This window comes from Castor canadensis, chromosome 14 (assembly GCF_047511655.1).
Source record: "Castor canadensis chromosome 14, mCasCan1.hap1v2, whole genome shotgun sequence".
In the NCBI taxonomy this organism is placed as follows: Eukaryota; Metazoa; Chordata; class Mammalia; order Rodentia; family Castoridae; genus Castor; species Castor canadensis.
In genome coordinates, this window is record NC_133399.1 from 21746597 (window position 1) to 21766926 (window position 20330).

Consider the following 20330-nt stretch of genomic DNA (forward strand, 5'->3'; position numbering starts at 1 on the left):
GGCAGAGGGAGCAAGGGGTGGCCCTGGCCCAGGGTGGTGAGGGGGCTGCACCCCACTCAATCGCAAAAGTTAAAAAGAAAGCTGCGTACAATCTTGAAAAAATGGAAAAAAAAGGAAATACAATATATGGTTCAATAAATAGAAAAAAAGTTACAAAATAACACGACCTTTTTCCTTAATATACAAGGAGGGAGGAGACCGAGAGGGCGGGGTGTGCTCCCTCCTCGTCCCAGGGGAGGGAAGGGACGCCACAGAGACCACAGCTGGGACTTAAGAGTGATGCAAAATAGAAAATGCAGGATAACCAGGGGGAACTATGGGACACAGTGAGAAGACGGGAGAGAGCGGGGACCAGGAAAGGGAGAGACAGGCAGAGCCGGGACACGCCACGCCGCCCATCTCTTTTCTTTCCAGTTGGTGGGTGGGCTGGGGGTGTCACTGGCTCTCTGGTTGCCCCTGACACCAGGTTCGGAGGGTAGCCTGGACCCTGGCTGGTTCCTGAGTTTATGTCCAGTGACTATCGGGTTTGGGGACAGGACAGCGATGAGGACCCATCCAGCCCACTCTGGGACCCTGGTGCCCAAAGGGACAGGGATCCTGGCTGGACAGCGGGCAGGTGGTGAGGTATGTGGCTGAGGCCCAAGACCTCTTGAAATCCTCCGGTGGGGACGGGGCATTGGTCCTGGCTGGGCAGCCTAAGAGGGGGTGCAGGGCCGGGAAGGGGAGCCCCTGAGCAATAGGGGGAGGGAAGCAAGGGAAGGAACAAAGAAGGATCTAGAGGAGCTACTATGAAGTCCCCAGGCCACCCGAGGTGGGGTCCGTGGGTCTGCTACATTGATTTTGAAGGCCGGTTTCTTTAAACTCCCGCCTCCCAGCCCCTCCCCCAGCCCCAGCCATGCCGTTGGGGGGAGGGGGCGCTTGCCTATGGCTCATGGGGCGCCCAAAAAAGCACGCAGCCCCTTCCGGCTCCAGGATGGCGGTATGGCTTCTGCTCCGGAGTCTTGCACACTCATTTGCACACTGCTAGGCACGCGCGTGACAGGACGCCACCTCCCGCCGGCCACCTGCGGCCAGGCCTTTTTCCCTGCCTTAATACTGAACCGCCCCTCGGGCCACCGCGGAGGGCAGGAGTCAGGAGTCGGGGCATGGGGATCGGCTGTCGCCTGCGTCCCCTCAGCCGAATCGCTCGCGCACCAGGAGCATGAGCTTTTTCTTGCCCTTGTAGGTCTGTTTGAGATTGTCCAGGAACTGGGCGAACTGGAGATGCCCGTCGGGCGCCAGCAGAAAGGTCTCCCGGGCTTTGCCCAGGAACTCGATGAAGTCGCCATAGTGTCGCGGGCTGATGTGCGTGAGGCGCGAGTGGCTGGTGGCAATGTAGGCGGCCACCGCAGCGTCCAGGAGCTGGCAGAGCGGTGCCCGATCGGTGCCCAGTGGCTTGGTGGCCCTGCGCACCCCTAGCGGGCCCAGGCCGGGCGCTGACAGGGTCCAGCGGCGCAGGATGTCGGAGAGCATGGGCGCGCAGTGGATGCTGCGGATGATCAGCGGGACGATGGCCGACAGCTCGTGGCGACCCAGCGAGTGGCTGAGCGAGCAGGCCCACAGCACGTCGTTGACGGCTGGGTGGCTGTCCTGGTTGAAGGCGATGCTGAGCTGCGCCAGGGCCAGCGTGGCCAGCTTGTAGGCGCGCAGTGGCAGGCCGCGGTGCTCCATGTAGCGGGCCACTGTGAAGAGGTGCGCGTGGCCCAGGCCACCAGCCGCCGCGTCCAGCACGATCTGGTAGGCGGCCTCGAAGGCCGCGTGGTTCTTCTCGCACAGGGTGAGCGCGGGCAGGGCGCAGTTCTGCGGGTCCTTCATGGCGCACTGCAGGGCCAGCGTGCGTGCGCAGGCCCACAGCTCCTCGCGCCGGGCCGTGTCCAGCTGCAGTCGCAGCAGCGTGGCGTGCGTGGTGCCCGTCACCGCCACGATGGTGGCCGCCTCCACCGGGGTGAATAGGGAGTACCAGTTCTGCATGATATCCATGAGTGCTTGTGCACCTGGTGGGAGGTGGAGGGGAGAGGGAGGGAGACATGGTTCAGAGACAGGGACCGGCTAGCAAGTCACTGCCAACTCCCCCCACACACACACCCTGGGCTGTGGACCTAGCTCTGCCACTTCTCTGCGTCTCTCTCTCCAGTACTGGGGTAGAAACTCAGAGCTACACCTTGAGCCACTCTGCCAGCCCTTTTCCTGTGATTGGTTTTTCAAGATAGAGTCTTGCAAACTATTTGCCTAGGCTGGCTTCGAACTGCAGTCCTCCTGATCTCTGCCTCCTGAGTAGCTAGGATTAGAGAAGTGAGGCACCGAAGCAGGGCTCCTATATTTTTTTCTTTTCTTTTTTGGTGCTGGGGGATGGAACCTGGGGTTTTACGCAGGTGAGGCAACCACTCTACTATGAAGCCACACCCCCTGCCCAGTCACTCTTTGTGACAGGGTCTCCCTATATACCCTAGGCTGGCTTTGAACCAGAGATCTTCCTGCCTCAGCTTTCCCAGTGCTGGCGCCTGGCATGGACAGAAGTTTTTTTTTCACTTTTCCAAAAAAGCAGGAGGTAGCTGGGCTGGATGGGAATCAGGTGTGTGGGAGCCCTTTTCCACTCTGGAGCTGCTTTATCCTGGCCAGTCAACAGGTCTTTGTCCACCTCCACTCCCACTGCCTGCTGTTCCCTCCCCGCCTGGAATTCTGGGAAAGTCTCTACTTTCTCTCTTTCTCTAGTGAGAGTGGGATTCAAACTCAGGGCTTCTAGCGTGCAAAGCAGACGCTCTACCTCTTGAGCCACACCTCCAGTCCATTTTGCTCTGGTTATTTTGGAGATGGGGTCTCATGAACTATTTGCTGAGGCTGGCCTCCAACTACGATCCTCCCCATCTCAGTCTCCCAAGTAGTTAGGATTGCAGGCGTGACCCACTGGCACCCGGCTTCTCCTTTTCTCTTTTGCCACCCCGCTTCCCTCAGTGACATCCAGAAGTGGACAGGGCGGGGTAGCATGTCCCTTCTGGGGCTCTCACCGATTTCTGTGGCACAGCCGACCAGCCAGCGCACCATCTCCCTCCGGCGCCAGGTCATGGTGTTCAGGGTCACCCGCATCACCTGTGGGGTGGACAGGGGAGACAAGAGGGTCCTTCAGAACCTCATGTCAGCCTGTGAAGCCGGGCTGGGACCTGGGGGACCCTTAAGGACACTTGGAGATTGAGCTGACCCAACAAACCTGGACTCACTGGCCTCAGGTTCCTTATCTATAAAACGAGGATAGAAACAGTATCACCTAGCATAGTGGTGCCTATCTGTAATCCCAGAACTTGGGAGGCTGACGCAGGAGGATCAGAGTTACAGGCCACCCTGGACTACGCAGTGAAACCTTGCTGAAAAAAAAAAAAAAATACTGACCTTCAGGCACCCTCTGAAGCCCCTTCCCCACAGGCCTCATACCTGTGTGGCCTCTCAGATCCGGTCCCACCAGGTCGCTCGAGGACGCGCCCTGCAGCTGACTCCCCAATTACAGCTGCAGCCGGGGAGGACTTGAACTTGCCCTTGCTGATCATTTCCTGCCTGCCCCTGGGCATGACGTGGATTTGCAGCTGCAAATTTTGCAGCTCAAGGCCCCACCCCCATGGAAGCTCCTTATTGGCAGACCCTGCTCAATCCTCACCTTCAGCTCCGCCCACCCAGCTTCTTATTAACCAATAGCATCCCCAGGGTCTGCTCCTGCCCCCCCCCCCCCCGCAAGTACCAGAGTGGCACCTGTGCTCCCTCTTGTGGCCATCTACTAGCTTGCACGTCCCTTCCAGTGACCCCCTCCATCCTGGTTCACGACACTACAAAAGGAATCTCATCCTCGGGTCTCACTCCCATGGTGAGCTCATTCTGTCATCTCCAAGACCTTTACACAGAAGGATCCGGTCTACTGCTCCGCCCCAGGGGTGTGGCTCAAGCCAGGCCCCGCCCCCAGAAAGTGTGGCTCCCACCCCCGCCCCTCCCCTATCTAGATAGTGGTCCTCACCTGGAGGCCCAGCTCCAGCGCGATGCCCAGCAGGGTGGTGTCCGGTGGCGCGCTGGCCGGGGTGGCCGTCTTGCAGGCGTCCTGCGCCAGCTTGAAGAGCAAAGCCGGGGAGTGGATGTTCTGCTGGATGGAACCCAGCACCGTGTGCAGCCACTTGGGGTCTCCTGGGTGGAAGGAGGGACACGGGTGGACCTGTTCACAGGGCTTCCAACGCCAGGGGGCGCTCGTGAGAGTCACGGGGACCTGGTCATTCTGGAAAGATTGACACCTTGGGACTCCCAACCCTACACCTGCCTGTTGTCTACTCTGCCCCACTCCTTTCCAACAGAAGGAAGCCACCTAGCGTCCCTAATCGCCAAGGGCATCAATTCTGGACCCAGAACGCCAGGGTATGAATCTCTTGTCACTCACAAGCTGTGTCACCCTAAGGGAGTTTACTTCACCTCTCTGTGCCTGGGCTGTGACATCTGCAACATGGGTCAGACTGCGGCAGCAGGGCCTGGCTCACAGGGCCTGGGGAGACTCTACTCGGACTGACCTCAATACACACTATGGGGCCACACAAATGCTAGTTTGGTTATTTTATTTTTGCAGTGCTGGGAATTACCCAAGTGCTCTGCCACAGAGCTACATCCCAGCCTGAATGCTAGATCTTGCTACTGTTGCTATCATCAGTACATGTACCTTTTTTTTTTTTCTGGTGGTCCTGGGGTTTGAACTCGGGGCTTCAACGCTTGCTAGACAGGTACTCTACCTCTTGAGCCACTCCACCAGCCCCTATCATTGGTCCAGATCCTTTACTCCCCCTCTTTCGTCCATTGCACAGACCTTCTTCTCTATTATACCAGACATGAGCCAACCTCAGGACCTTTGCACTAGCTGATCTCTGCCTGGAATGCTCTTCCCAGCAGCTATGGGTTAAATTATGTCTCCCTCTCTCCCCAAATTCATATGCTGTACTCCCCAGTGCTGTGCTGTGGTATCTATGGATGAAGACCTAATTAGGGTTACATGATGTCATGAGAGTGGGGCTCTCATACAGGGATTTGCGCCCTTACAAGAACAAAGATCTTTCTCTTTTTTTCCCTCTCCTCCAGCCTTCACGATGTGAGAACACTAAGAAGGCAGTATCTGCAAGCCACAGAGACACCTTGCTTGACAAGAACCTACCTGGCACCCTGATCTTAGACTTCAGCCTCCACATCTGTGAGAAATAAATTTGTTAAGTCGTCCAGTCTATGGTATTTTGTTACAGCAGCCAGAGCTGACCAAGACCCAAAGAGCTGCACTTCTCCACCCTCTCCTTCAGGTCTTTGCTTTGGGTTTTTTGCAGTACAGGGGTTTGAACTCAGGGCCTTCACCTTGAGCCACTATGCCAGCCCTTTTTTGTGATGGGTTTTTTTCGAGATATGGTCTCCCGAACTATTTGCTTGGGCTGGCTTCAAACCTCGATTCTCCTGATCTCTGCCTAGTGAGTACCTAGGATTACAGGCATGAACCACTGGTACCTAGCTAGGTCTTTACTTTTTAAAAGTCCACCTGCTTGGGCTGGGGTTGTGGCTCTGGCCTAGCACGCATAAGGTCCTGCCTGAGTTCATCTCCGGCAATGCCAAAAAAAAAAAAAAAAAAAAAAAAAAAAAAAATTGGGACAGGAAAGTCAAGAATGAAAGCAAGGAGAAGACAGGAGAGAAGAGAAGAGGGGACGGGGATGGCCGCTGTCCTCACCTTTGGCGGCTGTCAGCATGGCAGAGGCCAGCTCACACTGGCGGGTTTCAAGGTGGCCGAGAATGAACCAGCGGGGGAAGCGGTTGCTCATCATGGAGTCCAGTGGGTTGGGATGAGGCTCTCCAGCTGGAAATGCTGTCTCCAGCACGGGGAGCCTGGAGTGAGGGGGAAAAGAGCTGAAGGTGAGGAGGGGCTGCTGTCTCTAGCAGGAGAGGCCACTGCTCCAGCCTGAGACCAACAGCCAGGTGCCCAGGAAGACACAGGACGCCTCCCACCATGCGTGAGACTGCAGTTCCTTCCCTTTCTTTCTTTGTTCTTTTACTCTCAGTGCACTGAGCACCACCACACAAGATGGCTGACTCCTTTCTGCCTGTCACTTGTGCCTATTTTGTTCACTCCTGCATCCACAGCAGGCAGAACAATGCTTTGGTACATAGCAGGTGAACCAATGTTTGTTGAATGACTTTATGTAGCTACTAAAATGTGTGCACATACATATATACATGTAAATAATTTACATATAAATATAAATTCATACATAAAAGCACATATGTTGTGTCTACATGTGTAGTGCTGGGGATCAACCTCATGGCCTTTTGTAAGTGCTCTATTACTGAGCAGCCCAGAAAACCAACTTTCAATTTCCCAGTTACTAGGTCTGCAGAAATCTTGACCACAGCAGACTGAGATAAATTTGCTTTGGACAACATTCAGTTTTTTTTTCTTTTTCCCAGCAGCACTGGGTTTTGAACTCAGGGCCTCACACTTGCTAGGCAGGTGCTCTACCACTTGAACCACTCCGCCAACCCTTTACAATGATGGGTTTTTCGAGATAGGATCTCGTGAACTATTTGCCTGGACTGTCCTCAAACCACGATCCTCTTCATTCATTTATTTTATTTTTGCAGTTCTGGGGTTTGAACTTAGGACCTTGCACTTGCTAGGCAGGTGCTCTGCCATTTGAGCCACTCCCCAGTCCTCCATGAGCCTCTTGATCGCTGCCTCCTGAGTAGCCAGGATTTTAGAACCACAAGCATCCAGAGCCAGCAAAGATCTGGCTTTGTGCATCTTTTGAATTCTGTACCGTGTGGATATTTCTTAGGTATAAAATAGTATTTTACATTTATATTTCAGAATGAAAACCACATGGCAACATTGAATGCCTAGATGAGGGAGGCTAAAATAACCAGGCTGTGAGTTCGATCTGGGGGGGCTCCTCCCCTACCCAGGCCGTGTCCCCGGCCTGTCCTCACCTCATGGCTCGGAGCGCCAGGCGGTAGGCCAGGTCGGGGTCGTGCGGCAGCAGCGCGGTGAAGAGGTACCGGGCACAGGTGTGCATGGGCACGCTCTCCCGGAAGAGCACTTCTCCGAAGCCGCTGAACGGGCCACCTGCAGGGACAGCCCGGGATCAGCCCCTGGGTGTCTCCCCGGACTCCAGGTGTCCAGAGGGAGACGGGAGGGGCGGAAAGATGCCAGAGGCAGGGGTTCAGGACTGATGCTGAACCAAGAACTGGACTAATCCAATGAGGGGTCCCTAGGCGCCGCTAGGTGGATGCAGGCAGGACTCATGCAGGGTGGGGCAGAGGGAGGAGAGGAGGCAGCACGTGGCCCGGATAGAGGACCCTGGCCCAGGACCAGGCAGGTACATCCAACAGGGTAGAGAAGCACGAGAGGGGAGCAAGGCCCGAGACTCAGCAATCAGACCGACAGGAACAGGTCGTGGGCGGAGCCAATGGGACGCGGAGGCGGAGCCTCCGTCAAGCCTGGGGTGGGTTCCCCTCCTCTTCCAGCGTCAGCGACTAGGCCCTTTGGCGCTAACCGTAAGGGGGCGGGGCCTAACTCCTCAAAGCAGTTATTGGTTGTCAGCGCACGCTAGGGGCGGGACCAAGAGCTGAGCTCCCCTTTAGGCTCCGCCCCAGTGTATGAGTGGACGGTAAGGCCCGGGAGGCGGGGCTAGGGGCGGGGCCTCACCTTCCAGCAGCAGCCCCGCCTGCTTGCGCAGCACCTGCACCAGCCTGTCATCCAAGTCCACCTCCTCCAGCAGGGCCAGCAGCTGCTCCTCGTTGCGCACCACCTTGTCCTGGGCGTACAGTCCCTCGGGCAGGGCCCGCTGCTGCCCCAGCCCCAGCAGTGCCACCTCCAGCGCCAGCGCCAGGTAGGACTCGCCAGGACTTCCGGGCACAGGCACGTGTTGGTAGGCTATTTTCCGCTTATCGGGGCCTGAGTCTGGGGAAACAGAGCCTGGGCTGTCAAAGATGGATCCCCTTCCTCGGGACCCCCGTGGCCCTTGTCCCCAAGCAAGAAGACCCTCCCCCCAAATTTCCCAACACTCTCCAGAGGGTGAGGCTCCTCCAAGTAGCAACTCGGACTATGGCGGCATAGCTGTCAGGAGAGGGTAAGCCTAGGGCACTGACCAAGGGGCCTGGCCACGGGTTATTGTGTGGTGTCACCAGAGAGCCAGAGAGCGGTGGTCCCACCTCCTCCTCTGGTCCCCAGTGTGGGTACCTGGGTACAGAGAAAGGGTCTCTTCCTCCAGGCGACAGGGCTCCAGCAGCGCCCTGCAGAGGCAGCCAATGGGGTCCAGGGGGTGGCCCACCCAGCCTTCCATGTTGGTGATGCACGTGGCGCCTTTCTGGAGCAGGTCTGCAGGGGAAAGAGGGAGCTCAGTTTCCACCCACCCACCCACCCACCCACCCAAGCCTCTGGGGTGGGGGGAGCTTCCTCTCTCTAAACCCCCAGCCTAGAGCCCCTCTGCCCACCCCATGGCCATCCTCTTCCTGGAGATCTGTGTGATGCCTGTGGCGTCTACCCTGGCAGGATCCAGGGACAAGGACGGCACTGATAATTGACTCAAGAGCTCCACCAACCTGAGAGCTCGGCTGGCAGCCTCTCTCCTGTCTACTTCACAAACCTCTTCTTTGGCTCAGTGTCTTTGGAGCACAAATTTGAATTTGTTGCCCACGTTTCATTTTTTTTTTTTTTTGGTGGGACTAGGGTTTGAATTCTGGGCTTAGCACTTACCAAGCAGGCTCTCTACCGCTTGAACCACACCTCCAGCCCATTGTGCTCTTGTTATTTTAGAGATGGGGTCTTGAGGACTATTTGCTCTGACTGGCCTCAAACCTCATTTCTCCTGATCTCAGCCTCCCTTGTATCTAAGATTATAGCTGTGAGCCACTGGTGCCCAGCTGTTGCCATGTTCCAAACTGAGTGAAATCTGCATCAAATAATCCAGGTTTCTGGCCTCTCTCAAAATATGAGAAGTTAACGGGGTCCATTGACCTAAAAGACAAGAGGCAGGCACCTCCCTCTACTGCAGACACTGGAAGCTTACAAACTACATTTCCCAGACTCCTTTGCACAAGAAACAGGAGCACAGAAAGAATGGCACCATGATTTTCCATCAGTCCCAGTGCACCAGTGAAGTGTGGCCATCTTCAGGGTGCAAACATGACGTTCAGCCAGCATGTCCTGAGTGTCCTCTTGGGCCCCCAAACCTGCAGAGTGCTGTTAGCAGTTTGCCACAATCCCTGCATTTATGAGTTTTTGTTTCTTTGGGTGCTGGCGATAGAACCCCAGGGCCTCGTGCACTCGGTCTACCGCTGAAGGGACACCCCCAGGCTCTTGAATTCTTGAACCTGAGAGCAGCTTCCTTACGTTTCAACCCTACAGAGCTTCCAACGGTTTTGTGATTCCTCAGTCCCCATTATTAAATCCCTTCTTGTGCAAGACACTGAGAGTGGTCTGATTTCCTGGTACCCATTGACCCTCTAATTCCCCACCTTTTTTCTGCTGCTTGTAGCTCTCAAGCTGATGGCGCCTCTGCAGCCGAAGTGTGTTGATTATGGCACCTGCCAGCCGCATGGCCTTCTGCAGATACCCATGGGCACGCAGGGTGTCCACACGGGCACAGGCGGTGGGGAAAGGTTCGCACAGCCACAGTGGGCGGCCCTGCGGGTCAAAAGCTGGCTTGTCACCACCCGTGTTGCCTGTGAGGGTGGGGCCGTAGGAGTCACTGGCCAGGATCCTCTGGAGGTGGGGGTCGGTCCAGTGCAGCTCTCCAGCCTGCAGGGCGCGGCCAAACACCGTGTGGCGGGGACTTGTGGCTGCCACCATCTCCTCTTCCTCTGAGCCTGCGGGAGAGACACCCAATGGCGTCCAGTGAGGGAGGTCCTAGCAGTCAAGCTGAGGCCAGCTTCCTCTGCCCAGCACCAACTTGGGGTTAGACCCTGGGTGGAGCAGTCACCAAAGCAGCCTGTGGTGGAGGGGGTGTTGGTGGCCCCATCACACAGGTGGAAACTAAGGGTGAATAACTATATTTCTGTCTTCACTGCTTACTTTTTCTGTCCTTTCTCAATATCACTTTCTCCCTCCCCTTCTATCTATTCTGTCTGCCTCTATCACTCCTTCCATCCCTCCATCTCTGCATTTATTTCTCCTCCGTATCTCGTCTTCCCCTTATGTTTGACACCACTTGTCCACTTGCCACTCCATCCCCTCTCTGCCTCCCTTGGTAATAGGAGGCCAAGCCAGAAGACAAGCCTAGGGCTGCAGATGTCTTTCAAGCTGCCACGGCTCCTGCCCTCAGCACTTGCTCCCTCTGGTTGGGAAGATGGACAGTGGCTGGGGCCACCCTGCCTCTCCCCCACTCCCTCTCGGCTGCCATGATAGAAGTAGTGATGATTTTGTTGGGGAGAGATGGCACGAGCCCTTCTCCTACCTGTGCTGGGGGCTGTGGTGGGCTGCAGGCAAGGGCCGTCAAAGGAGTAGTTACCCTCCTCCAATGGGCAGATGTCCAGCTTGTCCCATGTGCCCAGCAGCTGGAGCCAGCCTGCCCGCTCCTCTGGTTTGCAGTGGGGACTCAGGATGACGCAGACCCACAAGGCTCCTGGGGAGGCACGGGAGGCTCAACATTCACACCAACAGTAGCTGCACACTTATGGAGTGCTTACTGTATGGAGATGCTGTTGTACGTGATCTGAATGCTTGAAAACTGCAAGTAATAGTCTCTTCACTTTACGGGTGAGAGAACTGAGATACAAAGAAACACCTCGTTCAGGGTCATACTGCTTAAGCTACAAGTCAAGAGTCAAACCCAGGCTCCTGGGCTTCTCTTATGTATTTTTTTCTTTATCATTTTTCACCAGAAAAAGGCTGCACATGCAGAAAAGTGAATCTGCAACCTTTTTTTTTCCCCTTTGGTTGTACTGGGGTTTGAACTCAGTGCTTGTTAGGCAGGGGTTCTGCCACTAGTATATAACTAGGGCTGGGGATATAGTTCAGTTGTAGAGTAGAGCACTTGCCTAGCGCATGCAAAGCCCTGGGTACCATCTATAACCTGCAAAATAAATAAATGCTATACAGCTGTCCCTGTGTATCATGCAAGGTTGGCCCCAGGACCCCAGAGGAATACCAAAATCTGGATGCTCAACACCCTTAAAATGATACATTGTTGGGCCAGACGTGGTAGCTCATGCCTGTAATCCCAGCTACTTGGGAGGTAGAGACTGGAAAGATTAAGGCACAAGGCCAATCCCAGAACACCCTAAGTGAACAAACAAACTGGGTGTGGTGGGGCATGCATGTCCAGTGGCTCACGCCTGTAATCCTAGCTACTCGCAGGCAGAGATCAGGAGGATGACATTTCGAAGCCAGCCTGGGCAAATAGTTCTCGAGACCCTATCTCGAAAAAACCTAACACAAAAAGGACTAGTGGACTGGCTCAAGGTGAAAGCCCTGAGTTCAAACCCCAGTACCAAAAAAAAAAAAAAAAAAAAAAGTAATACTAATAATTACGCATGTCCCCTACCGGTGCCCACGCTCGGTCTGGCCCTTACCCAGCTCGTCCCACAGCTGGCGGCACTTGTCCGTCATGCCCGCGCTCTGCTGCCGCCACAGGGCGAGGCGCGGGTCCTGCAGGAACTGCTGGGTCATGAGGATGAGCATCCGTGCCCCGTTGGAATCCCGCATGCGCAGCATCTCCCGCACCTGCGGGGGGGGGGGGGGCGGGCGGTGAGGCGGGCGGGGCGGGGCGGGGCCTTCCTCCCGCCCGCGCCCCGCCCGCGCCTGCGCAGCACCTTGCTGAACATGGAGCGCAGTTGCTGGCTGGCCCCGTAGTAGCCGCCGTTGGCCAGCAGCTGCTTCACCTGCTCCTGGATCTGCTCCTCGTCCAGGTGCCAGCAGTTGGCGTCCTCGATGCCCGCGCCCGCTGTGGGGTCCGGGGCGCCTGCGGGGACGAAGGACAAAACTGAGCCTGGGCCAGGAGTTGGAGCTGCGGAGAAGCACCTCTCCTGCCTGTCCATTTCTCCAAACCACCCAACCCATCCCAAAGTTCCATCCCTCCCACCAGAAACACATCTGTCCATCCACCCACCCATCATCCATCCATCCATCCATCTATGCATCCATTCATCCATCATCCCTCCATCCCACCCATCCATTTGTCCACCCTCCCACCTGTCATCTGCCCATCAATCCATCATCCATCTGTCCCACCCATCTCTCTCTCCCTCCCACCCGCCCATCCATCATCCATCCATCCCTCCCCTCTCCCACCTACCTTGGCCAAACACCCCCAACTCCTTCATTCACCTTCATCCATCCAGTCCACTCAAGGTACTGAAACAGCACTCGTGATTCACTCACCTACCCAAAACCCCACCCACTCGTCCACTTACTCATCCATCCACATCACCTGCACCACCTCCCACCCAGCACTCCAGCCCAGATCACCCGTCTCAGTTCAGGCTCACCCCGCTACACTGCCTACTGTCAGCGCGTCATTCACCCTGCACACAACTGCCACCCATGTCCATCGCTCCATCGGCCCTCTCCCCATGTGTCCGCCCAAAGCACGTGTATTACTGACCACTCAACAACGTCAGCCTCCCAGTCGTCCATCGACCCCAGCCGTGTTGTCCACCCACCCAATGAGCCCCAGCTCTCCATTCTTCTCCCCACTAGACCAGCCATTGTTACATCCCACAGCTCCAATGGCTCATCCACCGTCCTGGGCAAAACACTCTCCCACTCTGTCCCTCTGCCTTGTGAGTCCTCAAACTTCCACGGACCACCCACTCACCCCATCATGTGCACCCATTGGTCCTTCTGTTCCCCCACCAACTTCAATTTAGTGCTCCCAAGTAAAGCCTTCCCCCACCCCGCTACTGAGCCCCTTGCGATTACCACCAGTGCCACTCACCTACCCTGCTCATTCCTCACCCATCCACTCCCCTCACTCCTTCACCCCGCCATCTGTTCACCCCAGTGCCTGAGCGTGAGCTCTCTGCACCCACCCTGCCCCCCACAGTGACCCGTCAGTGTGTCTACCCACGACCCACGACCCACCCATCTTCGCACCACCATAGCTAGACAACACGGCCCCTGGGAACTTGTGGATGCTTCCTGCCCTTGCACCTCCCACTCTATCAACCATGTCACGCCCATGACACCACCATCATGCCTGCCACACCTGGGCCTGCTCCTGTGACTTTCAGATGGGTGGGGGCTGGACCTGGCACTGGGGCTCACCCCTCCCTATCCATTGCCCGACTTTTTTGGTCAGGTTTGGCACTGGGGTTTGAACTCAGGGCCTCGTAATTGCTAGGCAGAGGTGCCCAGCCCTTTTGGCTTTAGTTATTTTTGGGATAGGGTCCTGTGTTTTTGCCAAGGCTAGCTTGGACCACAACCCTCCTGTTTATGCTTCCTGCATAGCTGGGATGACAGGTATGCACCACCGCACCCAGCTATTGGTTGAGATGGGGTCTTGCAAACTTTTTGCCTGGGCTAGCCTTGAACTGCAATCCTCCAGATCTCTGCCTCCTAAGTAGCTGGGATTACAGGCATGGGGCACTGCACTGAATCCTTTCTAACCACTTTATTTGCTCTAGAACCAGTTATATCCAGGACCTGCCACTCACTGTGGGGGGGGAGAGTGACCTCAACTGATGCACAGATATGCTCTTTGGGATACTGAGGGACTGAGGATTCTGTGACAAATGCCTGGCATACAGCCAGCAAGGTGGCAGCGAGCCAGCCCTCACCATGCACCAAGTTAATCTCAGAGCCAAGCAGGAGGATCTCGTCGGCCAGGCGCTGGGCGGTGGGCAGCACCTCGGTGTGGTGGGCGCTGATGAGGTACTGCACGAACTTCTGCAGCTGGTCCCGGTTCATCTGGGACAGTGTCTCGGAGATGGGCAGCCGCAGCTCCACCTGGCGGGCGTGGCGGATGCGGTACAGTGACAGTGCCACCACGTGTGCGCAGTAGAAGAGGTCACGCTTGTCGCAGCCACAGCTCACAGAGGTGATCTTGCAGCGGTCGAAGCTGATGGACACGTGGTAGAGGTGCTCGGGCTCCCCAGAGCTCCCCGGTTCCCGGATGTTCCCGCTCAGGTGGAACCCTAAAACAAAACGCGAACAGTTGAGGCCAGGTCACCCCAGGGGCAGGCGGTGCTCATCGCGGAGCACAGCAGGATCCAGATGCAGCTGGGCATGGTGGCTCACGCCTGTAATCCTAGCTATTGGGGGGCTGAGATTGGGAGGATCCAGGTTTTTGGGCCAGCCCAAGAGAAACAGTTCATGAGACCCCATCTTCAAAATAACCAAAATGGACTGGAGGTGTGGCCCAAGTGCTAGAGCGCCTGCTTTGCAAGTGCAAAGCACTGAGTTCAAACCCCAGTGCCACCAAATAGAAAAAAGGACCCGTATGTACCACCCAGCTGAGAAACCTAGCTCTCGTCAATTAACCCGGCCATGCCTCAGTTTCCCCACCTGTTCAACTACAATAATATCCTCCTCCTATGTGGTTGTACTAATTAAATGGATTAATAGCTGACAAGAGGTTAGAACACTTTGACATAAACTTAAGTCCTGAATAAGCCCTTGTTTTGATTTTAATGACAAAGAGTGTTATCACAGCCATGATGTACCAGTCCTTGGGTTACCATGGATACAGCTGGGTTCTAAGGAGTTCTGAACTTCTGGAAAGATGCCCAAGGCCTGTGTGTGACACCAGAGGTTGGGGGGATGCTGGGGACAGGCTAGGGGCAGAGCACCCTGCATCCCCCGCCCATCCCTGGCCCCTGGGCAGCCGGGTGTCTGTCAGGCCCATCCCATCCGACAGGTTGGGCAACTTAGGCTCAACCTATGTCATGCAGAGGTGGCTTCCTCATACCAAGGTGGCCAGGGGCCTGCTGCTGGCTGGGCCATGTCCAGGCAAGGGACAACCCTTGACTCAGCTCCTGCCTCCAGATGGAAGCTAAGGCTACATTCCAGACCTTACTTCTTTTCTGGTTCAACCTCCACGGGTGCAGCCTCGATGCCCAAGGTCTTTTCCTCCCTCAGCACCTCTCCCCCACCGTAGGACTCTTCCTTTCCTTCTGGTTTGGTGCCTCTTCCCCACCTGAATGGCGCCTGCTGCCTGAGGTCTAGGATCAAGCTTCTATTCTAACTCTAAACTTGTCTCCTCGTCTCACTTAGGGCCTGCAGCTGAGCCTGCCACTCACAGCTGTCCTATACTTCATACTGGGGTTCGACTCAGGGCCTCATGCTTGCTAGGCAGGCGCTCTACCACTTGAGCCACTCCTTCATCCCTTTTTGAGCTGGTTATTTTGGAAATGGGGGTCTCGCTTTTTTTGTCCAGGCTGGACTGGACATCGAGCCTCCTGTTTTAAGCTTCTCACTGTATCTGGGAGGACAGGCATGCACCACCATGCTCAGCTTTTTTTTCCATTGAGATGGGGTCTTATTTGACTGGCCTGGCCTCAAACTGCCACCTGCTGATCTCGGCCTCCCAGGTACCTGGGATTACAGGCGTGAGCCCCAGCACTGGCTTACTTAATCATTTTCTAAACTAACACACAATAATTGTACATATTCGTGGGCTGTGGTGTGGTGATTGAAAACGTGAGTGCCATGCGTGATCATAAGACTGGGGTAATTGGCTTTTCCCGCTCCTTGACACTGCTCATCTCTCTGTGTTTGGAAGCTTCCAACTCCTGTCTTAATTCTTTATAAAATACATAATAAATTCTTGTGACCTGCAGTCATTCATTGTGCTGTAGACAGCTCCAAACTTTGATCCCAGGCCTGGACTGTCTCTTACCTCCCCTACCTGGGCCCCTCTGCAGGACCTCTAAGATCTTTAGGATCTTTTTTCGGTACTGGGATTTGAACTCAGGGCCTCATCCATGCTAGGCAGGTGCTCTATCACTTCAGCCACGCCCCCAGCCTTTTTTGTTCCATTTTGTTTTGGTGGGACTGGGGTTTGAACTCAGGGTTTTGCACTTGCAAAGCAGGTGCTCTACCACTTGAGCCACACCTCCAGTCCATTTTGCTCTGGTTGTTTTGGAGATGAGGTTTCACAAACTATTTGCTTGAGCTGGCCTCTAACCTCGGTCCTCCTGATCTCAGCCTCCCAAGTAACTAGGATTACAGGCATGAGTCACTGGCACCTGGTTTGCATTTTGTCTTTGAGACAGGGTCTCACTAACTTTGCCTATGCTAGTTCAAATTCTCAATCCTACTGCACCTGCCTTCCGAGTAGCTGGGATTGCAGGCATGAACCACTATGCCTGGTTGTGAGGTCTAAGACCACCAGAGTGTCCCTGGCTCTACTTTGATTGCTGCGGTGACTCTCCGCCTGGGGTCTGGAACGATCTCAGCTCTGTCCTTCACCCTGAGCCTCGGAGCCTAAGTTCTAGGGCCTTCTGTGCCCCACTTTCTGGCTCACCATTGTTTCCCCGGCTTTCACATTATGCCTGAGGTCTGGGGTGCCTCTTTGCTTTAATGCACAGTAGCTTGTATGGGCTCAGCTGGGCCCCAGAGCCGGAGTGTGAAGCTGCCCCAGGCCTCCCCCTCCAGGCCCGCCGTGACCTCTGGCCTCTCTGGCAGGGGCGGGATGACACTCACCCACTTGCAGCACACGGTCCACGGCCCCACTCTGCAGCAGCTGCAGCCCACGGGTGAAGGGCACCCGGGCGTCCTGCTCGCCCTCGGGGGGCTGGTAGCCCAGGGACGAGTACATACAAATCTCCCGCTCGCTGCGTGGGAACGACCAGAACACGATGCGCTTCTGAACTGGCTCGGGCACCCGGGAGAAGCGCTCCTCCACCTGTGCGAGGGCCGCACGTTAGAAACCAGGGGAGGGGGGTTTACAAGCAGGGTGACCCTGGGCAAGTCACTTGTCATCTTTGTTGAGCCTCAGTTTCCCCAACCGTACAATGAGAATGTGAACAGCAACTACCTCCCAAGAGTGGGGAAAATTAAATAGACATAAATGAGCCTGGCGTGGTGTCGTTCACCTGTAGTCCCAGCTACTCTGGAGGCTGAGGCAGGAGGATCACTTGGGCCCACGAGTTCAAGAACAGTCTGGGCAACATAGCTAGTCCTCATCTCAAAAAAACAAAACAAAACAAAGCCCAAAACCCAGCATAAAATTAATGCATAAAAAGGCACTTACAGTACTACCAGCCCCATAGTTAGCATTCTGGAACTTTCCACCACTTCCTTTCTGGATGCCAGGTCCCAAAGTTCTGTAATAAAATCCTCCCACCTCCCAGGCTGTGAGGGGACAAGGAATTTAGACAAAAGTTCTATGAACACTGACCCATGCAGCCCAGGCTACATTAAATACTTTCTTTTTTTGAGGTACTGGGACTTGAACTCAGGGCCTACACCTTGAGCTACTCCACCAGCCCTTTTATGTGACGAGTTTTTCGAGATATGGTCTCTTGAACCATTTGCCCTGGCTGGCTTTGAACATTGATCCTCCTGATCTCTGCCTCCCGAGTAGCTGGGATTACAGACGTGAGCCACCAGCACCAGCTAAATGCTTTTTAATGTGTGATCTTTCTCTAATTCTCACAACTAACTCATGACTTACAGCTAGGACTCTGAGGCTCAGGTATGAGGTGAATTCATTTGCTCAGAACCCCGGGTCTGAGAAGAAGACAGACTCCATTCCTCAGTTTCCTTTTCACACCCCTCCTCTGGGGAAAGGTCCTCAGGAGGGGAAGGCTGTCCTGGCCACCCCTGTAGGCTCCAAGCAATGGAACAAGCTGGTTGAGCCTGTGTTCCAGTCTGGGTTGGCTACTCACTGGCTGGGTGACCTAGGGTGAGTTTCTCAACCTCTCTGTGCCCCAGTTTTGTCAGAGTGAAACAGTAACTCCCAAAGGGTTACAGGAGATTCCAAGAGCCTTCCCAGTCCCTGACCAGTCTGGGCAGGTCCCGGGAGCTTTGGAGATGGTTTTAGAGTTATTCTGCTGGTGTCACACACCAGCAGTTTCTGGGGGAAGTGGGAGAGCCAGTGACTGGCTGAGTGACAGTTGGCGAATGACTAAGGAGGGATTTTCCGGCCCATGAATCAGCCTGATGCATCCACAATTGGCCCAAACCCATCGGGTCCTAACTTGGGAGAGGCGGGAAGCAAAGAACACCCCCAAACTCAGACCACAGAGCCCGTGGGAGCTGCAGAGGGCTTAGTGAGGTCCAGGCACAGCTCCGCCCCTTGGAGGCCATAAATGAGAATGGGAAATGACCGTCAATGGCCCCAACCTAGGGGAGGGGGGGCTCCTGGTGGAGCCCCCATGAGCCACCGAGGTGGGTTTCTGGGTGCACCTGTTCAAGTACTACCACTCAGGTCCCCCCTCTGCTTCCCTCAGGGAAGGACTCTGGTGGGGGAGGCAGTGGAGGAGGGGGACGGACTCCTTGTGACTCCCCGCTGCCAGTCAGGGGGGGTTGGGCAGCCCCAGGTTGGGGGGGGTCTGGAGGGGGACTGGGAATCCCCAAATAACAGGTGGGTTCTGGAGGCTGGGGGTGGGGGCGGGGATAGGACGGCAGAAAGGGGTGTCCTGAGCTGGGATATGGAAAGATGGGGCTGCTTTACCTAGGGGACCCGCCAGACAGCTGGAGGGCAGGAATGGGGGAGGAGAGGGTCTGTGGGGCTAAGGGCTAAGGAGATGGGGTGTCCCCAAGTGGGGGCAACTTGAAGAGTGAGGCCACAATGGGGTGTCTTTACTGGGGGTGAGGTCCAGGTGGCAAGAGGGGTGCGGGGGCTGTGGGAGAGCTATGGGGGTCGGAGCTCAGGTTTCTGGGGCGGGAGGGGACGGAAGGGTCCCGTGTTGGGGATCTGGGGCGCTGGGGGGGTAGTGATGGGGGTGTTCGTAGAGTCTGGATGAAGGGAGGAGGGTGGGGGGTGTTCCGGGCAGGGTTAGGGATCGCGGGGTGTCTCGGATGGGGTGGCTCCGAGGTCTCTGGGGGCCGTCCGTGGGTGGGGGACCGGCTTGTCGCGGACCGGGCTGGGGTGCGTCCCTCCCCCTCCCCGTGACCCCCCCCAACCGCGGGTCACCTGCTCGAAGGCCCAGCTCTCTGCCACTCGCTTGGCGCTGAGGTCCAGCAGCGCCTCGGGACGGCCCCGGCCGCGCGCGGCCCCGGCCCCGGCATCGCGCTCCTCCGGTCCCGCGGGGCAGCCCCGGCTCCGCTTGGCCGCCGGGGGGTCCATCCGGCTGGGCCGGGGCCGGGGCGGGGTCGGTCCGATGCCCGCTCGGGTTCGCCGGTTCCAGTACCCCTTGCTCACTTTCCCGTCCTTTCTCAGCGATCTGCCGCCCCGGGACCCCCGCCGCACCCACCCACCCCCCCCTACGACCCAAGCCGGGTCCACCAGGTGATGCGGTCCCTTTAAGACTCTTCACAACAATGAAGCTGCCTGGGCCGCCGCTTTATCCTCCGCCGCCGTCCCGCCCCCGGCGCCCTTCCCCATTGGCCCCCCCCTCGGCATCCGCGGCTCTCTCACGCCATTGGATGCACCCTCCGCCCTGTCTCCAAACCGCCAGTGCTCATTCACGAACTGCGATGCCAGTCTTTTCCTGCCCACCCAATCAGAAAGCGCAGCGAGCGGCACTGTCAATCACGGGGCCCTAAAGACCAATCTGAGCTGGAGGACCCCTGCGGCGCAGGCCTTATGCGGAGTTTCGGGGCGGGCCCTGGATTCATTCACAACATTCCTCCCCCGCCCCCCTCGGGCTGGACAGCGCGCCCGGGGCAGCTGGGGCTGCGCCCACACACGGCTTTGTTTACTGAGGGTCGCTTCCGGGCGCCGGGAGGGGACAATCAACACGGGGCGCCCGGAGCGAGACAGGGAGGCGGGATCGCCCAGCAGCCGCTTTGCCCCGCCCCCTCCGCGCTGTGCGATCCGAGAAACTCACTCAACCTCTCTGGGCGCTGGGTTCAGTCGCGACGCTTAGGAGGGGACAGGCGGTCTCCGCCTTCCTGGTGGTGATGAAGGGAGGCCGCAGACCCGCCCTGTGAAGCAGAGCTCAATTAGGGGGTCCTGGACCACCCTTGAGCTTTGATCCAGGGCACCTCGAATCTTTTCTAGACCCTACGCTTATTAGGGTGAAGGAGGAATTCCTAGTTTTCCCACCACTTCGACTTATGAAAGTGGCAGTTTTATAAGTTGTGATTTAGCACATGTCAAAAGCCACACTTGTGACCATTTTTATGAGTCAGTTTGTTCAGGTCACCACCTGTGGCCTGGAAGCTGGGCTTGGTCACCCTGCCCTCCCCCCCTCCC

At 56.5% G+C, this 20330-nt stretch overlaps 1 protein-coding gene across 2 annotated transcripts; it reads right to left on the reverse strand.

Annotated features, from left to right (window-relative positions):
- Window positions 1-1039: 1039 nt before the first annotated feature.
- Zswim4 (zinc finger SWIM-type containing 4) lies at window positions 1040-19395 on the reverse strand. 2 transcript variants are annotated; one of them, XM_020155974.2, is made up of 14 exons: window positions 19107-19395; window positions 16670-16871; window positions 13804-14160; window positions 11839-11987; window positions 11599-11749; window positions 10482-10649; window positions 9544-9894; window positions 8267-8404; window positions 7733-7987; window positions 7015-7150; window positions 5762-5916; window positions 4037-4200; window positions 3045-3126; window positions 1040-2033 (listed from the first exon to the last, which is right to left on the reverse strand). In XM_020155974.2, exons 1-14 carry the CDS (start codon window positions 19257-19259, stop codon window positions 1174-1176), a joined length of 3321 nt encoding a protein of 1106 aa, XP_020011563.1. In that variant the 5' UTR covers window positions 19260-19395; the 3' UTR covers window positions 1040-1173. The 2 variants fall into 2 exon arrangements, with proteins under 2 accessions (XP_020011563.1, XP_020011564.1); XM_020155975.2 differs by lacking the exon at window positions 16670-16871 and having other exon boundaries at window positions 19107-19185.
- Window positions 19396-20330: the final 935 nt, after the last annotated feature.